At 34.1% G+C, this 21,785-nt stretch overlaps 1 protein-coding gene across 2 annotated transcripts in view; it reads left to right on the top strand.

The window, feature by feature from the left end:
- PTEN (phosphatase and tensin homolog) overlaps positions 1-21,785 on the top strand; it is a 94,960-nt gene that overhangs the window by 38,456 nt on the left and 34,719 nt on the right. Inside the window, exons 3-5 of one of the 2 annotated variants that reach the window (XM_070043826.1) lie at positions 12,759-12,803; positions 19,256-19,299; positions 21,128-21,366. In XM_070043826.1, the coding sequence (XP_069899927.1) occupies positions 12,759-12,803; positions 19,256-19,299; positions 21,128-21,366 (328 nt within the window). The remainder of the gene's footprint in view (positions 1-12,758; positions 12,804-19,255; positions 19,300-21,127; positions 21,367-21,785) is intronic. The other variant, XM_070043825.1, reaches the window with a different exon arrangement.

Raw genomic sequence — 21,785 nt, 5'->3', positions numbered from 1 at the left:
AGCATTATACAGCTGTCTAACTCATGGAATTCTACCTTATTTATTGTTCTTTTTTTAGTCTAAACATTGCCCCGCACTCCAAGCCTTTTCTTTTGTCTTTTCCATTTTTATGTTCCTTTATATATGTTACTCTTTTATGTTCATCTATAACTATTTCCCTCCTTTTTTCTGGCGGTATGTATTTATTTGTTTGTTTATTTTTAAAATAACGTTGTGGGTAAATTCTCTGCAGCTATGTTTATTGGTCTTAGATAATTTCTGTTTTTCCTCTTTTGTCTTTTTTAAACTAGAGTCATTTGTAATTGTTTATACAGAATTTTAGTTTTTAAAGCCTCTCTATGGTCTTTCCTTTTAGATATTGAGTTATGAATTCATAGCCTGTTATTTAAATGAAGCTTTTGAAATCCGTTTTACTGATCTGTATCATATCTAACTATGCCAGTATTTCCTTCCTTGTCTGACGTAAATTCTAAAATTATATGAACACTTTCTCCCTGTTTCCTGGCATTTCCACTCAAACTTGTTCCTCATTCTTGGTTAGAAATGTGTCCAAATTGTAGTTCCCTTCTTTATTAGTCTACTGATAAAAGAAAATTAATAAAAAAAATCAAGAATTTGTTAGAAAATTGCATATAGTTGAAAATACCTTTTTCAGTGGATATTTTGACAGTTGTGAAGTCCCCAGTTATTACTGTATCTTTCTTCTGTTCCAATTTTATTCTCTATCCCAAGAATATACCCATTTCTGTTTCCTTTCTAAGAAGCATGTGCATTGTATTCCAGTGGATTTTTTCATAGATACATCTTTTAGACTTATGCTATCCAATATGGTAGCCACTAGCCACATGTAGCTGATTATGATTAAATTTACATTCATTAAAAATAAATTTACTCATTCATTTTCCTTTGCACCAGTCACATTTCAAGTGCTCAGTAGCTACATGTGGCTAGTGTCTACTGTGTTGGACAGCACAGATATAGAACATTTCCATCATTGTGGAAAGTTCTATTGGACTACTATTCTAGACAGTGCCATTTTGCTTTTCATTCAAAAAAGTTCTAATTCCTGAAGATGATGTGCTCCTTCTATTGCTATGTCTGCTATTAATCAAAATAAATTTGAGATTTTTTGAGGTGGGTTGCATTTTATAAATTGATGCTTATAATCATATTACTCTTAAAAACCAATTTTTTAAGGTATAATTTATATGCAACATGTACCTTTTTTAAGTGTACACTTCACTGAGTTTTGACATATATATGCCCATGTAAACATCACCACAATCAAGATTTAGAACATTTCTATTACCATAAAAAGTTTCTTAATGCCCCTTTGCAATCAGTCCCCAGCCCTGGTTCCAGGCAATCTCTAAATTTGTCTTCTCTCACTGTAGATAAGTTTTGCCTGTTCTAGAATTCTATATAAATGTAGTCATATAGTATGTACTGTTTTGTGTCTGGCTTCTTTCTTTTAGCATAATAGTTTTGAAATTCATCCCTGTTGTTGCTTTTATTAGTAATTTGGTTCTTTTTATTGCTGAGTGGTATTCCATTTTATGGATATGATATAATTTATTTATCCATTCCCCTGTGATGGATATTCAGGTTGTTTTCAGTTTGGGTCTATTATGAACAAAGCCGCTATGAGTATTCATGGGCAAGACTTTTGTGGACATATATTTTCATTTCTGTTGGCTACCTATGAGTAGAATTGCTGGGTCATATAGTGTAGATCAATGGAGCAAAATAGAGATTCCAGAAAAACTCACATATACATTAATTGACAAAGGCTTATTAACAAATGAAGCTGGAACAACTGTAAGTCAGTATGAAAAGTAAAATGAACCTTTCTCATCATACAGGCATACCTCATTTTGTTATGCTTCACTTTATTGCACTTCACAAATACTGCATTTTTTTTTTTTTTTTTTTTTTTTACAAATTGAAGGTTTATGGCAGCCCTGAGTTGTCAAGTGATGTTTAGCATTTTTTAGCAATAAGGTATTTTTAAGTTAAGGTAGGTACATTGTTTTTTTTAGACATAATGCTGTTATTGCACACTTAATAGACTATAGTATAGTGCAAACATAACTTTTATATATGCACTGGGATACCAGAAATTTCATGTGATTTGCTTTGTTGCTATATCTGCTTTATTGTAGTCGTCTGGAACCAAACTCAAAATATCTCTGAGGTATGCCTGTACACATAAATTAACTTAAAATGGATTATAGATGGAAACATAAAAGAAAATGTAAAACTATAAAACTTCTAGATAAAAACACCAAAGAAGAAAATCTTTGTGACTTTTTGTTTAGTCAAAGATTTCTTAGTACATACAAAATTAACCGTATAAGAAAAAATTGACAAAGTGAACTTCATCAACATTAAATACTTCTGTTTTTTGAAAGACACCATTAGTGAATAAAAAAGCAGCCACAGTCTGGGAGGAATATTTGCAGTGCATATATCTGACAAAGGACTTGAATTCAACACAGTATAAAGATGCTGTTACAAATTCATAAGAGGACAACCCCATAAAGGGCAAAAGATCTGAACAGAAACTTTTTAAAAGAAGATTTATAAATGATCAATAAGCATATGAAAAATTCAAACTCAATCATCAGGAAAATGAAAATTAAAACGCAGTGAGATCCTATTTCATATTTAATGGGGTGGCTAAAACTTAAAGGGCTAATGGGTTGGCAAGGATGTAGATCAACTGGAACTCTTATCCATGTAAAAGCACAAGATGATACAACTTCTTCAGAGAAATGTTTGGTGGTTTCTTATTCATAATATTTTTAATAACCTTCTGAATTTTTTTCAGTGGGTTATAGATTACTTACTACACTGTTTATTTCTTTTCCTTCTAATTTTATACCTCTTTAGATAGAATAGATTTTCTTTAGTTCTGGGGATTACTACCTTTCACCTGAATATAATATAAAGCTCTTATTTTTGCTCTTCTATTTAACTTGAGATAATGTAGGAGAAAGTACTACTGTGCAGGCAAGAGTGAAAAGTACATTCTCCACAAGATACTTTCCTTGTGTCCGATATATGACTGATTTTAATTCTGACAACCTGAAGATGACTAGAAGGAAATAGTCAAGGGCTAGAATATTTGCAGTTTGCCTGTGTTAATGGGATTAAGGCAGATATAATTTATGTGTTAAAAAGAAAAACAACAATCCAATTTCATGTTTTAGTAGTAGCAGTAGTAATTGTAGGTATATTAGGGTTCTAAGGGCAAATGTTGATTCAACATGGATACAGCAGATGAATTAGAAATGGTTACCAAATAGTGACTCACCTACAGAAAAATGTAGCAAGTAAGTAATTATTTTTCTTTTTAGACTATTTCTGAATTAGTAAGAGCTATCTAGTGTTCTTAGGCTATTTTCTGAATGGGATACCTTGAAAGGGGGTTTGCTGATGGGTTTTTCTCAAGCTGCTAGGAGCAATTGTTATTATGATTGTGGTTGTTCCTACTTGGAGTTTTGTTACCAATGTATCCACAGTAGTGCTTGTCACATTGCAGGTGTTCAATAAATATTTGTTGGATGAATTTTTATCAGTTCCCAGCTCTAATAATATAGACCTTAATATCAGTAAGTACTGGCACCTAGCAGAAATATACCAGTTCACCTTTAAAAAACAGAATGACTCTCAGGCCTTACAGTAAGACTTCAGTTTAATGCAGTGGAGTATATTTAGTTTGTCAACATAAAGCCTTTCAGTGAAAAGAAGGATTGGTTAGCTATTGAAACATGGAAAAAGCACTGCCAAGAGAAAGGAAGCCTTAGCCAATGAACTTTAGATATTTTTGGCAAAACCATTCCTTTTGTGGAGATGGAAACATCAGAATATCTTAGTCTATTAAAAATTGCTTCACTTAACTAACTTCTCTTGTTTGATTCCACATTTATTCAGCAACATTCTGATTTCAATTCTCAGGTCTGCTTATGGTGAGATATGGTCATAAAGATATGAATAATTTAGTTCTTATGGCAGTTGGATTTTTCAATAAATTAGTATATTGCCATTATGATCATTGTGATATTTATACATCAGTCATATGATATGGGTTTTAATTTGTCCCTGGGGAGGGGGGGAATAACCCACTCAATATACTAACAGGATCAAGTCTAACCCTGAAAGGTAGAGGGTTAGACTCTGGACCACCAGTAACTTCAAAGTAATAACTGAGTTTCTTATGCCTTCTAAGAGTCAGTATAAAGCTTATCTTGCAATCTAGATTTTTTCTCCTCTACTACAATGAGTTCAGTAGCATGGTGTTAATGTATAGAGCATCTAGATTGAGTTTTGCATTTGATTTATGTAATCTTGTCTTCTTCAGAGTTGAACATTGCATAGTATATTAATTTGTAGAGAGTGACAACTTGTGTAGCAAGTATATGTAAACATTTATATGTACTATATTTCATGAAGAAATATGAAGGTCAGTTTTGAACTTGCTTTGTAATCACTGACTTTTTTTTTTTTTTTTTTGGCTGAGTTGGGTCTTTGTTGCTGCGTGCAGGCTTTCTCTAGTTGCAGCGAGTGGGAGCTGCTCTTCATTGTGGTGTGCGAGCTTCTCATTGCGGTGGCTTATCTTGTTGTGGATCATGGGCTCTAGGTGTGCAGGCTTCAGTAGCTGTGGCTCGCAGGCTCAGTAGTTGTGGCTCGTGGACTCTAGAGCGCAGGCTCAGTAGTTGTGGTGCACGGTCTTAGTTTCTCCACGGCATGTGGGTTCTTCCTGGACCAGGGATTGAACCCGTATCCCCTGCACTGGCAGGCGGATTCTTAACAATGAGCCACCAAGGAAATCCCCAATCACCAACTTGCTTAATTGGAGTGTTTAGTCCATTTATATTTAATATAATGATTAATATGTTTTATTTAAGACCAACATCTTTCTATTTGTGTTTAGTTGTTCATTCATTCCTGTTTCACTCTCATTCTCTCCATTCCTCTTTTTCTGTCCTCTTTGGGGTTAATAGAATATTTTCAGGTATTCAATTTAAATTCTTCTATTGACTTTTTATTTGTATGTATAAATATATATATATATTTAGAGTTTGTTCTAGGTATTACAGAACACATTCTTAGCTTATTACAGTTCCCATTAAAATATAAGAGCCCTACAACAGTAAAATTCTGCTTGCCTCAATTTTTTGGTATGATTTTATATCTATGTATGTAATAAACCCCAGAATACAGTGTTATTTTATTTGCTTTAAACAGTCAGTTGTCTTTCAGTGGAATCAAGAGAAGAAAAAGATGTCCTTTTATATTTATTCCTATATTTACTATTTCTGATGCTTTTTGTTTCTTTCTGTAGACTCACTTTTCATCTGGAATTAGTTCCCTTAAGCCTGTGGGCAAGTCTGCTGGCGACAGATCCTCTCAGCTTATGTTGATTGTTTTTGAAGGGCATTTTGCTGGATATAGACTTCTGGGATGGCTTTTTTTTTTTTGCTTTTCAGCACTTCATTAGATCTGATGAGAAGTCAGCCATTATTCAGACTGGTATTCTCCTATACATAATGTGTCTTTTTCTTTGACTCCTTTTGTTTTTTTCCGTTTGTCTTTGGTTTTCAGTGGTTTTGATCATGATATGCATAGTGTGGTTCTTTTTATATTTGTCTTACTTGAAGTTTATTGAGCTTCTAGTATCTCTAAGTTAATGTTTTACACCATGGGTGGGGAATTTCCGGCTGTAATGTCTTTAAAATTTTTTTCAATTTCTTCTGTTCTTCAGGTTAGATAATTACTACTAATCTTTGGTCAAATTCATATCTTTATTTTCCAGCTAATATTTATGCATAACAAACCACCTCTAAACATAAATAGCATAGACCATTTATTTATTTTATACTCACAGATTAAGTGAGTCAGGAATTCAGACAAGGCATGGTGGAGGTGGCTTATTTCTGCTCCACGGTGTCTGGGGCCTTAGTTGGGAAGACTCAGTGACTGGAGATGAGTTGGCACGTTGGGGGCTGAATCATCTGAAGGTGTTTTCACTCACATTTCTGGGAAATGCAGTCCTTATCTGGGTCTTTAGTTGGGCTGTTGGCCAGAACCCCTATACTTGGCCTTTCCATGTAGGCTAGTTTGGGCTTCCTCATAGCATGGCAGCTTGTTAAGAATGAAGTGCATGGGTAAAAGTGCATGGCGTTTTTATGACCTAGCCTTAGAAATAGCTTTATGTCACTTCTGCCCATACTGTGTTGGTTGAGGCAGTCACAAAGGTGTGCCCGAGTTCAAGGGGGAGGGACCATAGACCCCATCACTTGATAGGAACAGTGTTAAGGTTATGTTGTATGAAGAGCATGTGGGATGGGAGATGTAGTCATTCTTAGAAAATACAATCTGCCACATCTTTCTTCTGCAGTTCCCAGTCTTCCATTAAGACCATGCAAGTAGATTTTTTTCTTTTCAGATACTGTACTTTTGAGACCCAGAATTTCTGTCTTTTATAGTCTCTCTGTCTTTGCTGAGATTTGTCTTTTCATTTGCTATAATCATTTTCCTTTACATTCCCATATATATTTATAATAGCTGCTTCAAAGTCCGTGTCTGCTAATTCTAACATCTGGTTTGTCTTGGTGTTGGTTTCCACTGACTGCTTTTTTTTCCTTGGTCATAGGTCATGTTTTCCTGCTTTGCATGTCTAATAAGTTTTAATTGTATGATGAATGTTGTGGGTGATATATTGTAGGGAGTCTGAATGTTAATTTAAGGGTGCTGAGTTTCATTTTGGCAGGCATTTAAATTAATGGTTAATCTTCTTGTATTATCAGGTTTGGTTTGCTTTGTTAAGGCAGGCCTATTTTAGTTTTGTCTTTTGTTCAGGGCATGATCCTTACTCCTAACGTGTGGCCTTTCTGGGTTCTCAGCTGAATACGTGAGTTCCTCAGTGAGGTCTCTCCACTCTGGCTGGACCAGAACTCCTTCTCCTAGAGCTGTGCTATCTCTGGTGTCATCTCCATTATGCTTCCAGATTCTGCACATATGCAGCCCAACCCATGGCCAAGGCCCTGAGGTGAATTTCCATACACACTTCGAAGTCCCTCTGTCTGTTCATCCTCCTTTTTCTGCTACCCTCTTCCACAAACTCTAGCTGCTTTACCACCCAACTCCAATCTCTGCCTGTATACCTCAGTGAAACCTTTGTTCCATTTGTGCTGCTTCCTTCTGCTGTGTCAGAAAAGAGTCTCCAACCTGAAAACAAGGCAGCCATGGGGTAACCTCATGTTTCTTTTTCCCTAGGGATCATAAGCCTATGCTACCTTTTGTTTAGTGCCTCATACATTTTGCCCAGTTTTACAGTTATTTACAAGAGGAAAACTCCTGTACCAGATACTCTTTAACGGTCAAAAGTATATACATGCTCCTGTAAGAAAAATTTTAAGAGATGGCCCCTTTATATTGAACGCCAGTATAAAAAAAGATTTTTAGAACAAAGTTATTTAAGGCCTATTCATAATAGAACTTTAATCTGGTTACAATAACTTTGCTACTGTATAATAATTTATAATGTTCAAATTTTGCTTTTTACTGAATTTTACCCATATATTTGTATTGATGTTCTCTAGAAATGGCAAATAAAGTGAAAATTTTTATTTTATTCTCTCTCCCTCACTAATGGCAGATATTCTTTCCCAGTCTCCAACCTGTTTTAATAGCCTTAACATTGCCCCTCAACAAGCCACTACTAGTTTGACACCTATTTACCATCTCTAATGTATTTCCGTTTTACTAGGTCAATCAGTATTATTTTGTGGGATATTTAATTTAATGAAAGGTTACCCTAATAGATACTTTTCTTTTCTAGAAGTGAAGTGATTTTATTTTTAAATGTGTGTTATAAGGCATCAAATGAGGCTGTTTATTTAGGAAGCCTTTAGTACTTCCTGAATGGAATGTAGAAAAATAAAGGATTGGGAAGCAGAAATTCTTAGCAGTTGTGCCCATAATAAATAATACTTGAAAGTTAAAAGAGGATAAAAGTTGGCTTTGAACATACAATTTAGACACCTAGCTAAAGTAACATATGAAGTGTCCTGATGAAATTGAAGAATAGGCTTTCCATGGCTGGAGCCTCTAGGAGGGATTTAAAGAGATAACACGTTACCAGCATTTTAATGAATTGTTTCTGTTTTGTTGACATCATTTCTCACTGATGTTAGATTTGTGATTTTGGCATACAGTGTGTGCCAATAATTTCTTTTTTTTAACATCCTCAGGACAGGCTCAGTATGAATGAAAATATAATTAAGAAAAACCTCATGAGTCTTTATAAATAGGAATTGCATGAATCATTAAAACTAATTATTTCTCAAGGAGGACTGTTATCACATTGAAAAAAGCTTTGATCCTTGTTTTTTCTACTTTAAAAATAGTATATGAAAATATTAATTTTATGTAAACTCTAAAAAATACTGTTTAAAAGAACCTAGACTTTTAATGAAGCTCACTTTTTGGAGGTAAAACATAGTGTGATATAATTTCATCAGTTCTTACTTTTTTGGGAAAATACATTAGGACAGAAAACTTTTTTCTTTTGAAAGTAGTATGTGCTTATGTTTTAACAACAAAATTGTAGAAGTAAATTGTTGAAAGTAAATCATGAAAGCCTCCATCTTTCCCTGAAAACCCAGGATAGCCACTGTCATCATTTTGGTATGTGTTCTGTCAGTCCTTTAGACTCCAGTTGAAGTGTACGAAGGGCTGCCACATGTGAATAGTATTCCTTGGAGATGGGCAATGGGATGTGTACATACCTATTAATATAGTATTGGTTTATGTATTTAGATTCAAAACATAGTTACCAGACTCAGAATGAACTAAAAATGAACTGTTAATTCTCCAAAATACCTTTTTCCCCCCCTCTGCTCACATTTACATTGTAGGCTTTCCGTGAGAAAATTGTATTTTGTAGATCATTTTTTACTTATTCATTTTCTCTCAGAAGAAACCTATGGTGGAAGATATGGCAGGTAGCAATGAGTTGTTGTTTATTAAATTTTATGATCACTGTCCTTCAAATCATTTGTCTATGTTTTGGTTATTCTAATTACCCATAATATTTACCTAAATTTCCAACCAAATTAAAATAGAAACTGAGAAAAGTCTAAAAGTATGTATAAAGCTTCTAGAACAAAACATAGAGAATATCTTTATGAAATCTTTATGTGTAGGGAAAGATTTCTCAGAGAGGATACAAAGTTCTAAACAAAAGAAAAATTTGATATATTGGATTTTATCAAAATTTAAATTTGTTTATTTTCAAAGCACAATATTAAGGAAATGAAAAGGCAAGTCATACACAAGGAGCAAATAACTGACAAAGGACTTATACCCAGAATATATAAAAGACTCCTATAAATCAGTAATAAAAAAGACAAATAATCCATTTGGGGGAAGAAATGAGCCAGTGACTTAAACAGACATTTCAAAGAAGAAAGTGTAAAAATGGCTAATAAACAAATGAAGGACTAGAATTTTAAAAAGCTGACAACACCAAATATTGATGAGACTGTGGAGCAACTGGAACTCTTAAAATGTTGGTAGGACTGTAGAATGGTATAGCTGCTTTTGAAAACTGTTCAGTAGTTTCTTATAGAGTTAAATATGCACGCACCCTATCTCCTCTGTGACCCAGGAGTTCTACTCCTAGCTGTTATTTACTCAAGGAAATGAAAGCATATGTCCCCCAAAAGACTTGCACGAGAATGTTTATGCACTTTATTCATAATAACCCCAAACTGTAAACATCCCAGATATCCATCAAAGGAGAATGGATAAACAAATGGTGTTATGTTCATGCAGTGGAATAATAGAATAAAAAGAATGAACTATCCATACATGTAACAACATGGGTAAATTCGAAAAACATTAAGTGAAGGAAATCAGTTTAAAAAGAATGCATATTACATGACTACAATTACATGAAATTAAAGAACAAGGCCAAACTAACATATGGTAATAGTAGTAGCTACCTGAGAGCTTGGTGGGGCTTGACTGAAAACGGGCATGAGGGAATTTTCTGGGGTGGTAGAAGTGTTCTATATTTTGATTAGAGTGGTTGTTACAAAACTTATAGAATTGTACACCTAAGATCTGTCTATTTCACTGTATGTAAATTTTTACCTCAATTTAAAGAAAAGTCCAAAAGTAAAAATTGAGAAAAAGGTACAGGAATATAGAAGATAAAGAGGGTAGAACAGACAGGAGTGAAAGGGTCTGTAACAAACCACTTTTTCCTGTAATATATTTATAGCTCAGTAGAAGTCTGTAGCAGAATCAGTGCGTCCTGGGTTGGTTGAAGTAGTGGGTTAAAGCAAAGAATTATAAAAAGTTACACATACCTTAAATATTTACTTTAAAAAAGTTGTACACATGAAATACTAAAATCAAATAGTTCTATAGGGTTTATTAACAACCACTGCCACAAAAAAAAAAAAGGTAGTTATTTTCCTTTGTTTCCAAACTATGCCCTGTGGCAAGAGTTCTTAATCTTAGGCCATGCACCTTTTTGACAGTCTGGTGAAGCTTATGAACCCTTTCTTAAAATGATTTTAAATCCATAAAATAAAATTTATAGGATTATAAATGTGCCTATTATATTAGTTTTGGTTATAATTGTTATAAAATATTTTAAAACATCTATATAATAATAGTTATTAACACATTTAAATCAAATCTGTTGGCAGGTCTAATGACTGTTAATTTTTGCAGTGTTGATTGTAAATAATATTTTGATATCTTCATCAACTGTAGTATGACATATCAGTTAGTGATAAAGTTATAAGTACTGCTTGTATTACTGTGTAACATAATTTTTCACATTCAAGTTTATGGACTCTTTTTTTCTTTCCTCTTAACCCAACCACATATTTTCATTCTCCCATTCTTCCAGTAGTATATAGTAATTTTGGTTATATCAGTATTGGGTTTTTATGTCATTATGACTAGATAAATGTCATTCATAGTTAAGCAATACAGTATATTATAACTGGTTTTTCCTACACATTTTGTTTTCCCTGGATTTACAATTCTCCCTCTCTCCATCCCTTCTTCCCTCCTTTTTTCTCTCTCTCTTTCTCTCTCTCTCTCGGTTAGTTTCTACATTCTTAACTTTAATTCATCCCTAAACTTACTCCTAGTTGTATAAATCTCTATATATGTTTGAGCACATTTTTTATTATATCAATTTCATCTTCTCCAGGAACCTTCCGGTCTGCCCTAATCTGGATTAGTCGTTCTCTAGGCTTGCTGTATGACTGTCTAATCGAGATGTCCCTTCACTATTCATTCTGGGGATTCTCCTTTTTCTTCTCATGCGTTGGATTCTTCAGTTTCTGGAACTTGTCATCTTCTTTCACGGTTTCCTACCCTTGTTTTGGTGGAACACATCTTGTAGTAACTTCCTGAGAGAGAATATGTGGAAAGCAAAATTATTTGAGACTTTGCTTATTTTAAAATGCCTTTATTATATATGTATTCACACTTGTTTTATAGTCTATCTTGGTATGGAATTCTAGGCTGGGAATAATTTTAAGTCAGAAGGTTTTGCCCAGTTGTTTTCTAGCTGCTGGTATTGCCATTAAAAAGGATGATGTTATTCGGATTCCAGATTCATTTTATGAAACATGTTTCCTCTCATGCGGCTAGGATCTTATGTTATGTCTTCAGCATTCAGAAATTTCAGTGAGATATGTATGCCTTTATTTGGGTCTGTTTTAATATTGCCGAATACTCATTATACCCTTTCAGTTTGGAAATTCATGGCCTTCAGTTTTGGGTATTTTTCTTGAATTATATCTTGGATTTCTTCTCCCATGTTTTCTGTTTTTTTCTCTGGGATGCCTATTCATATGTTGAATCTCCTAGACTTTAGATCTTCTAAAATCTTCTCTTCTGTTTTCCATTTGTTCTTCTATTTATTCTATTTCCTCAGCCTTATACTTTTCTAACCCCTCTATTACCTACCTTACAGGATTAAATAAATTTGTATGCATAAAGTATTTAAAATAGTGCCTGGCATATAGTAAGTGTTGGCTGTAATTGTTGTTGTTTAGTTTCTTAACTAATTGTTGAGGGGAGAGGTCTTTGGTCTTTTGACATATTATTTTGACGTATTAGCTGTATGACCTTGGGCAAGTCCTGTAATTTCTTTGATACCTACCTCTCAGATGTTTGTGAGCATCAAATGAGAATATGTGTGTGAAAATATTTAATAAACTTTGTACAGAGCTAATAGTTATTACTTGCATCTTTCAAATATCAAAAGTTTTTAGTTTGAAAGAAAATGATGGCTGAATTTACAGGATTATTTTTAAGATTTCTTGATTGCATGTGACTATTTCTCACAAAACTGTATAAGCTAGGTAAACTTGAGCTAAATGCTAATGCTGCTTTTTAAAGAAGTTATTTCTTAATACTCAATCTCATTATGTTAGGCTGAAGAGAGATTATGAAAATATTCATTTTATGAAGAGCTATGGCTTTACTTCAGATTGTATAAATCTGTGTAATGTAATAATTACTTAAGAAAGACCTGATTACTAGTTTAAATCCATGGATAGAATATTTATTGGAGTTTATTTATTTTTCTTAAATGATATTTGAGATTAGGAAAAATAGAATCTGTCTTTTGGTTTTTCTCAATAGTAGTAATGTAATTTCAAATGTTAGCTCATTTTTGTTAATGGTGGCTTTTTGTTTGTTTGTTTTGTTTTAAGGTTTTTGGATTCAAAGCATAAAAACCATTACAAGATATACAATCTGTAAGTATGTTTTCTTGTTTGTATGCTTGCAAATATCTTCTAAAATAACTATTGAGTGAAAGTTATTTCCTTGTTAGAATGAGGTAAAGATATATTTTAACAGAATTGTATTCCTAAAACAATTAGTTCAAGAAGTCTGATTGAGAGCATTGTTAGGTCATTTAGAAAGTGTAATGATGAGGTAAAACAATGTTGGCACAGATTCATGTTACTTGATCTGCTTTAAATGACTTGGCATCTAGCCCATCTTTGGGCCCATAACCATGTGGTAACTTGAAGTGTAATTCACACATAGCTTCTGCTAAAGCATTAATGCCATCTTCCATGGAGGGATGCTTCTAGAGTAGACATAATTTTATTCTGTGTCTCTAGGTCAATTGATTGAAAAAGCTATTAGCATATTCTCTAACTGTATATAAAATAAATAAGTTAACTAAAATTGTTGAATTGGGTGGTTTCTCTTGTCTGGGGCAGGGATGTAAGGATTGCCTCTTGATTCAGCTAGCTGACCTTATCTTTAACCTTTCATTTTTTCTTTTGATTTTGTGAGTAGAGGTGTAAAATAGAAGAAGAAGGAAAGAAAAGTGTGAAGAAAATATCTTATCATTTTTGCTCTTGACCATTTTTTCCTTCCCAAAATATTGACCATTTTCTAATTCAAAAAACAAGTTGTGCATAAAATGTGTTATGTTTCTACCTGGCTTTTATTTTTCCTATGTGATATGTATAAATTATGCAATGGAAAAAATTTTAATCTAAAGTTACGTATGCTAATTTACTGTTATAATTTCTGTAGAGTTTATTTATCAAATGTAAGAACAAGGTTTTTTTCTGCGTTTAGTGGGCTTTCACATATTCACCAAAAAAATGAAAGATTCTCTGTGCCTTATTGGCTTGTGGGATGTTGCTTTTTTATCTTTAATTTAGTGATCTTTGTACTCTGATAAGACTTCAGAAGACCTGAGAGTGAAGTAGACACTAGTATTGTATCTCTTAGTGAGTTGTCACTGATTTCCTCAGATGAACAAAGAAGCAAACATTTATTGAGGGCTTGCTACATGTTAAGACATTCTACAACATTTTGTTAGTGCAGAGGTGAATAAGATGTAGTTCCATTCCTCAGGTAATTATAGTCTAATGTGAAAGGTAGACAAAGTATTATAGAAGAGGTAACTCTTGTATAGAAGAGAACTGTGTAGACAACAGTCAAAATAGTGCATGGCACCCCGTAGGGAAGGTTTCATAAAGAATGGCATGTTTGAGCTGGGGTGAAAAGAATCATAGAGGTTGACCTGAGGCTTAGGAGGAGGCGAAATGGCAGTGCAGGCAGAGAGAATGGCGTGTAAGAAGCTTGTTGGCAATAATATTGTCTAGAATATGGCAGATAATCCATTATGGTCAGATTCTGGTGTGTGTGTGTGTGTGTATGGTGTAGTGGTAATAAGTAAGATGAAAGAAAGTAAAAGGTGCTGTAGAAACTTAAGTTTAGGTGGGTTCCAACTTAACAAATGATCTGTGCGAGTATCTTTCTCTTTTCTGGATTAACCTCTCCTACAAAAACTCTTGTTACAGGTGCCAGAGTGTTTCTGTGGAGGAAAATAAAAACCACAGAGTTTTGTAGTTTTTGAACAACTGGATTCAGAAGTTAAGTTTCAAACAAAAAACCAAACAGGGCATGAACTGTCAAAAGCTGGAGTCCACTAAATGAGTCACCTCAGGCTTAGACTCTTAGTACTGGGCATGTAGAGAGTCCCAGACTCTCTACTAAAGATAGAAAGATACTAAAGACAGATTCTGCCTTATTTCAAAACTTTATTTGAGTTTAACATTATATCCAAAGAAAGGAAAGGAAATTCTTTTCATTCCTGTATGCAATGGCTTCCTGCTTCTAGAATTTAGGACTCAGGTTTGTACTGTCAGTATTGTGGGTCACTTGTGTTATTATGGTTAAAGTTGGCATTGGTATCTAGCCTGGAGAGTTGATTGCCTATTTGTTTTTGTATATCCAAACATCGGACCCCCAAGTTAATGAACTGTCTCATTATTAGTTGAGAGTAGCTTTCGGTGCACATATTTTAACTCCCTTATTCCCCCATCCATTTAATGGAATCATAGACTGGAAAGTACCTGAAAGAGATCATTTAGTCCAACCTTCTCATTTTACTGATGGGGAATCTGAGGCCTAGAGAAGTTAAGTGAGTTGAACAGGGTCACACAGGTACATATGGTAGCAGACCATCCACTGTTGATGCCAGTATTCCCTTTCTGTTTTTTTGTTTGTTTGTTTTAATCACCCCAAATTTTACTTTCTTCAGAAGTTTCTAGAACTACCAAGTTGTAGCATGTTTTGATTTCTGATGTCACTTTTCAGTCTTCTTTACTTTTCTACCTCTGTTTATATTTCTGGCTCTGGGTAAGTGAGTCTTATAAGTAGCAGATGTTTCTATTTTGTTTCTTTTATTTTTAGGATATTAATTAGATGTGATGTATGTCTTTGCAAACATATGTAAATGGAAAGATCTTAAAATATTTGCACTTGACATACCTGTATTTAATAGTATATTAAACTTTTTATGGCAACTATGACATATGTGAGTGAAGAAGAGTTCTTAATGTGGACTTTCTAATAATTGACTGTAACTTTATATCTCTATTATCAGGCATTCAGTAAGTTGTTTTAAGAAAGGACAAAATTAGCCTCATATCATTAACCAAATTCAGGTATACTTGGTGAATTACTTAGTACATTAATCAGTTCGTTTTATGCAAGTGTGTGTACTTCATTTTTGTATTTTCCTCTGTAATCTGTCTTCTGGTGGGGGTAAGGGGAGGAGGGGGGAGATAGGGTATAAAGATATACTATAGTTCTTGCCTTTGAGGAAGTTAAATGTTCACTGGATACTAATTTTTAAAAGGTTGACTATATTTCATGGTATATTCTATTTGACATACAGCTATGCATCAATTTGTGGTAAACCTTCAGCTGTTGTTAATTTTTATGTATTAAGTTTTATTTTGTAAGATAGGGATAGCTCCATTGAAGAGAGTAAAGAAACCTACATGCCTAGCTGATTCTATGACGAGTCTCATTTCTCTGGAAGCATTTCCTATTAATCTTATCCCTTTCTTCACTTTCTGTCTACTGCTTCATAAAAGCTCTCTTTCAGTGCATCTTTATTTCTCTTGTCTTATATAAGCCAATATGAGGTGATGATTTAAAAAAAGATGTCTTTTGAGTTCTAGTTATAAGGAAGTATAAATACACTTGTCTTAGTCAGATCCCATTTACCATTCATGTATCTTTAATTTTGGTTTGTTGAAAGACTTGTCTTATCACTAATATACCATAAATTTACAAGGGACTCTGTGTGTGTGTGTATGTGTGTGCAGTTATCAGAGAAAGTTGGTGTTTTTAAATTTTTAAAATTTATTTATTTTTGGCTGCGTTGGGTCTTCGTTGCTGTGCGTGGGCTTTCTCTAGTTGCGGCGAGCGGGGCCTACTCTTCGTTGCGGTGCACAGGCCTCTCATTGCCGTGGCCTCTCCTGCTGCAGAGCACAGGCTCCAGGCATGAGGGCTTCAGCGGTTGTGGCGCACAGGCTCAGTAGTTGTGGCTCGTGGGCTCCAGAGCACAGGCTCAGCAGTTGTGGCGCCTGGGCTTAGCTGCTCCGCAGCATGTGGGATCTTCCTGGACCAGGGATCGAACCTGTGTCCCCTGCATTAGCAGACGGGTTCTTAACCACTGCATCACCAGGGAAGCCCCATCAGAGAAGGTTTTAATTAAGAGAGTCTTTTTCCTGTTGCGGAGCCTAGGCTCTGGACGCGCAGGCTCAGCAGCCATGGCTCACGGGCCCCACCGCTCCACGGCATGTGGGATCTTCCTGGACCGGGGCATGAACCCGTGTCCCCGGCATCGGCAGGCAGACTCTCAACCACTGTGCCACCAGGGAAGCCCCATCAGAGAAGGTTTTAATTAAGAGAGTCTTCTTTCTTACCCGACCAACCACTCCCCAGATCACTTTTATCACTACCAGGCGCAGTATATGTTTTCACATACTCCCTATCCATACCTGTAGATATTTTCACAATTTTTTCATGTTTTCATTATCACTGTTTGTTGGTTCTTTTATGCCAAATAATGCTCTTGTTGGAATGCTGACTTTGACTAAAATTTGTTATTGTTTTTTAAACTTCTATATTTTTTATTATGCATGGAGTATGGAACAATACTGAAAAAAGTTTGACTTTTGTAATCAGAGGTGCTGGGCTCTTCCATTTACATATCGTGGTTTGGGGCCAGTTTTGTAATGCTCTTCTAAATTTTAGCTTTCTCATACATAAAATGGAGACAGTATTAACTGTTAAATGATTGTGAGGATGAATTTAACAGCATGGAAACTTTGTAAGGTATGCACATCTAATAGACATTTAGTAGCTCATTATTTTCACTTTCCCTCCATTTTTTTCCTCTTAATAATATTTGAGAATCAGTGTATGAAGGCAGTTATCAGCAGTGTTTATCAAGCCAAACATTTTGAGCTGCTAAAAATGTACAGGAATTTTAGATAACTGAAGCTGTATGAAACTCAAAATGTTTATTTTTTGTTGTGCTCTTATGAGACCAGTTTCTTAGAATTGTTTCCTGGTATATACCTCTCCCCTCACCTCGTAAGCCCTATTTTACATGATTCCTTATAAAATATTCCATTAAGGATTCTTCTCTATTGACCATACTCCTCTTTAACCTGTACCAAAGAAAGTGTAAAACATTACTATTTTCTTGGTCAGTTCTCTTCTTTCTGCCTGTCATTTTTTTTTTAATAAAAGCGAATATGAAATTATTTAGCAAGGATACGTATATGTGCATATGTCATTGTTAAATAAACTTTCTTTCTAGCAAAACTCAATATACTAAATTATAGTATGCTAAAATGGAAAAGCTTTGTTTTCAGCAATATTATGAGAAGCTGATTTGTTTCAGGTCTGACCAGTTAGAAATTAGTGGGTTGCAGTTTGCTTATAATTAGTTCAACCTTCATGCGGATTTTTTTTTATTTTTGCCGCACCACCTGGCTTGTTGGACCTTAGTTCCCTGACCAGGGATTGAACCCAGGTCCTCGGCAGTGAGAGCACCAGGGAATTCCCAACCTTCATGTGGATTTGAGTTTAAAACTTGTTTAAAATAAATGAACTCTACAGATATTTCAGGATTTTTAAATGTAAAGCACAGGTCCATAACCTCTTATGTGAAATTCTTTGGGCTAGTTGTGTTTCAGCATTCAGAATTTTTCAGTTTTTAGAAAGGTAACATGGAAGCATATATTTTGTATCGCATAACACCCCAGTGGGATTTGGAACAGTACCTAGGATAAAATGTTTCACTCTTTGCTGTAAGTGTATTCCTATTAATTAAGGAGTACACATTCTCATAAACTCAGATCAAGTTCTGCTGCAATTGAGTTTGCCATACAGTTAAGAGAAAGTTTCAGATGCTTCAAAATTTGGGGATTTTGGAATGGTAGATTCAGAGGCTATGGACCTTTATTTGTTTTAAAATGCTAAGTTTTTATTTTAAATAATTTTTAAAATATCTGGTTTGGTTAGTAGTTGAATGTACCAGAATGCTGCTGATCACAAGCTAATGTATGGAATCCCTTTCTGAGCCTATTAATGTTTATAAACATGGCCTATTAATCATGAGTCAGCCAGTGCATGATAACAAACGTGACTACTATTAAAAAGACAAATTTTAGCATGCTGTAAGAAATGCTAAGTCAACATTACTTTTTTCTATTCTATATTGATTTTACTTACTAGTCTTTCATTACTCTCAGACTTTAATTAAAACTTATAACCTGAGAGATTATTGAAAAAGATGACCTTTGGCTTCTCTAAAGAGAGAAAGATCTGGTTAAAAGATGTAGTAAGTGTTGTGTCTGAGTAGATTAGCATCATTCAGTTATTCTTTACTTTTCCTTTGCCCTTATAATTTTACTGTTTTTAACATACATCTTTTGTAATAATAGTTTGAGAAAACTGTATATGCTCAATTATAAGGCAGAGATAAAATTGAAGCTAGTTGTTTACACATATCTTGTGAAATCAAAAATAAAGACCATTAGCATATATAATTTTCACAAAAGGAATGTGAAGGTATAGATGCAAGTGAATTTGCAGTGTTGTATATTAGTGGCATTATAAGTTTTGTAAGCAAACGTATAAGCTCTGATTGTATATACTTAACATTTTCAGCCTTGATTTCCTTAATTGTAAAATGTGGATAATAACAGTACCTACTTCGCAGGAGTCTTAAGATTAAAAGCAATAGTTAATGTAAGACATTTAACATAATGCTTGGTACATTATAAAGGTTCAGAAAATGTTTGCTACTAATATACTTTTTTTTCTCAAGTGCAAAAGATAATTTTATATCACATTTAAACTTTTCTTTTAGATGTGCTGAAAGACATTATGATACCGCCAAATTTAACTGCAGAGGTAGGCATAAATACACTGTATTATGTTTGATAACTTGAAGCAAACAGTCTAAATCTTACTGTCATACCAATAATGAATAATCTCAATTATTAAGTGATACATTTATCTTAAAGATGGTCTTAGAAAATTTGAAAAATAAATTTAATTTTTGCTATTGTGTTTTTGGAAACAAGTATCATATAAACCTGCCAGTAGTACTAGGAAGACTAAATTGTAGAATAGACCGAGAATTAGGAGAAATTCCTAGACTAACAGTAGAATAAAGAGAGGGTTATTCCTACAGTTTGATGCATTTGGTGTAACAGTAAGAGATTACAGGGAGAAAGAAGAACAACTTAACTCCTATCGAGGAACATGACCTGCGTGGTGGAAAAGGGTATAATGAAATATGGATAAGAGGAGGCTGATAGATGAGAGCAGGAGTTGATTTAAATGTGTTCTTCTCCAGGTGTAGTAAATTCTATCTCAGAGCCCACAGAAACTTTCATTTGTATTTGTGGAACGCTTTGAACCATGAGAGACCTGAAGAGTTGAGAAGCTTGGCAAGATGCTGCCGTGATAGTCAAAAAGAGAAAGTGGGTGCCTTGACAGATTGATATATTTGCCATTGATCCCTCCTAAATGTTTAGAATGGACTTTCAAACAGTTGGTTTGAGAATTCAGAAGTGCTAATGGCTGTGAGAGCCAGGATAGATTTACTAAGAATGTTTCATTTTTAGTGGATTTAGGCTACTGCTTACTGGTCAAAGAGTGTTTTACTCGAGGTTTATCTAGCTTTAACAGGTTTTTCTGGATGTTTTTGTATGCCACTGGGGAAATGAAGATGGAATGATGGTACAGCTGGGCAGATGACTAAGTAAAAGCTGTCCTGATGATTCCCTGTAATGGTAGTCATTGTCTACTTGAAGAGCTGTCCTGTCACACCAAAGTCTTAATTGAGTGTATCTTGTACCCCACTATGAATGACTTGGTTGAAGATATAAAGGACATACTTTTCACATATTTAGATAACACAGAAGATAAGTACATTGAATGTTAGTCGGCATTTTTAAGAATCTTAATAGAGGAACCAATAAGATAAAATTTAGTAGTGATATATTTAAAGTCCTATTTCTAGAAAAAAATTTTTAAAAACCTCAACTCTAACTATAGGGAACAGAGAAGTTTTGAGTTCTTATAACTCATGTGAAAAGACCTGAAACTTCGCTTGATAAACTTTACTACAATTGTATACATTTTATAGCTTGGGTTTTTTTTTTTCTCAATTTCTTTTGTAAATGTCTTTAAAGTCATGTGTATACAACACTAACATTTGCAAGACCATCTTTAAAGTAACATGTTTGACGTTTTTATTATATGAAGTGTAAAATGCAGTCTTTTCCATTGTTGATTTGTTAGTGATCTGTACTCTCTTTGGAATATATATGTTTTGTGATTATGCAATATTATAAGTGTTACAATTCCTTTTGTTAGAAAATGTATTGAGAGCCCTGATAAGAGGCTCCTGTGACATTTAATTTTGAGTTTACCTCTACCTCTGATATGTTGTGACCTCTGATACTTCTTTGCTACTCTATTGCAAAGTTTCCTCCTTCATAAAGTGAGGAAAATAATACCTGGTTTCCCTGTCTAATGAATAAATTTGAGTTGAGAGACTATTTTCTATTCAAAAATTAGAAAATTATGAGACAAATTATTTTTCTCTGGAGTTCAGTTTTTCTTTAAGAACTCTGTTAAGTTTATATGCAACATTTCTAAAATTAACCTACTTTTAATAAGCAATTCAGGAGAGATTTTTTTCTTATTTGAGGTTATCTTTTTACCACAGTTGCACAGTATCCTTTCGAAGACCATAATCCACCACAGCTAGAACTTATCAAACCCTTTTGTGAAGATCTTGACCAATGGCTAAGTGAAGATGACAATCATGTAGCAGCAATTCACTGTAAAGCTGGAAAGGGACGAACTGGTGTAATGATTTGCGCGTATTTGTTACATCGGGGCAAATTTTTAAAGGCACAAGAGGCCCTAGATTTCTATGGGGAAGTAAGGACCAGAGACAAAAAGGTAAGTTATATTTGATGTTTTTTTCTTTATTCTTCCTAGATCTGAGAATTTATTGGAAAATAAATTTTTAAAAAGATAGTTGTTAACCCTTATTTTCTTTCCTCTAAACATTTAAATTAGTATACTACCTTAACTTTCACATGAGCAAATGACAGATTCATTCAATTTTTCTGTTCATTCTAGCATTTTCATGTCGTGCTAGCAAATCTTACCCATTAACTGGATTGCATATTTGGTATCATGAAATCTTTACAAAGCATTTAAAAAAGCAGCACATTGATCAAAAGTAAGCTTGATACTCCTGAAGCTTGCTTGAAAATAAAATGTCTTTGGATAATAATTTGGATGCCATTACCTAGTAAAGTGTGATCTTTACTTTTAAAATACATAGAGATTATTCTTTGATTTGAATACTCATA

Source organism: Globicephala melas, chromosome 16 (assembly GCF_963455315.2).
Source record: "Globicephala melas chromosome 16, mGloMel1.2, whole genome shotgun sequence".
Taxonomy (NCBI): Eukaryota; Metazoa; Chordata; class Mammalia; order Artiodactyla; family Delphinidae; genus Globicephala; species Globicephala melas.
Note: the sequence above shows the minus strand (reverse complement) of the source record. Positions and strands in the feature narration are given on the sequence as shown.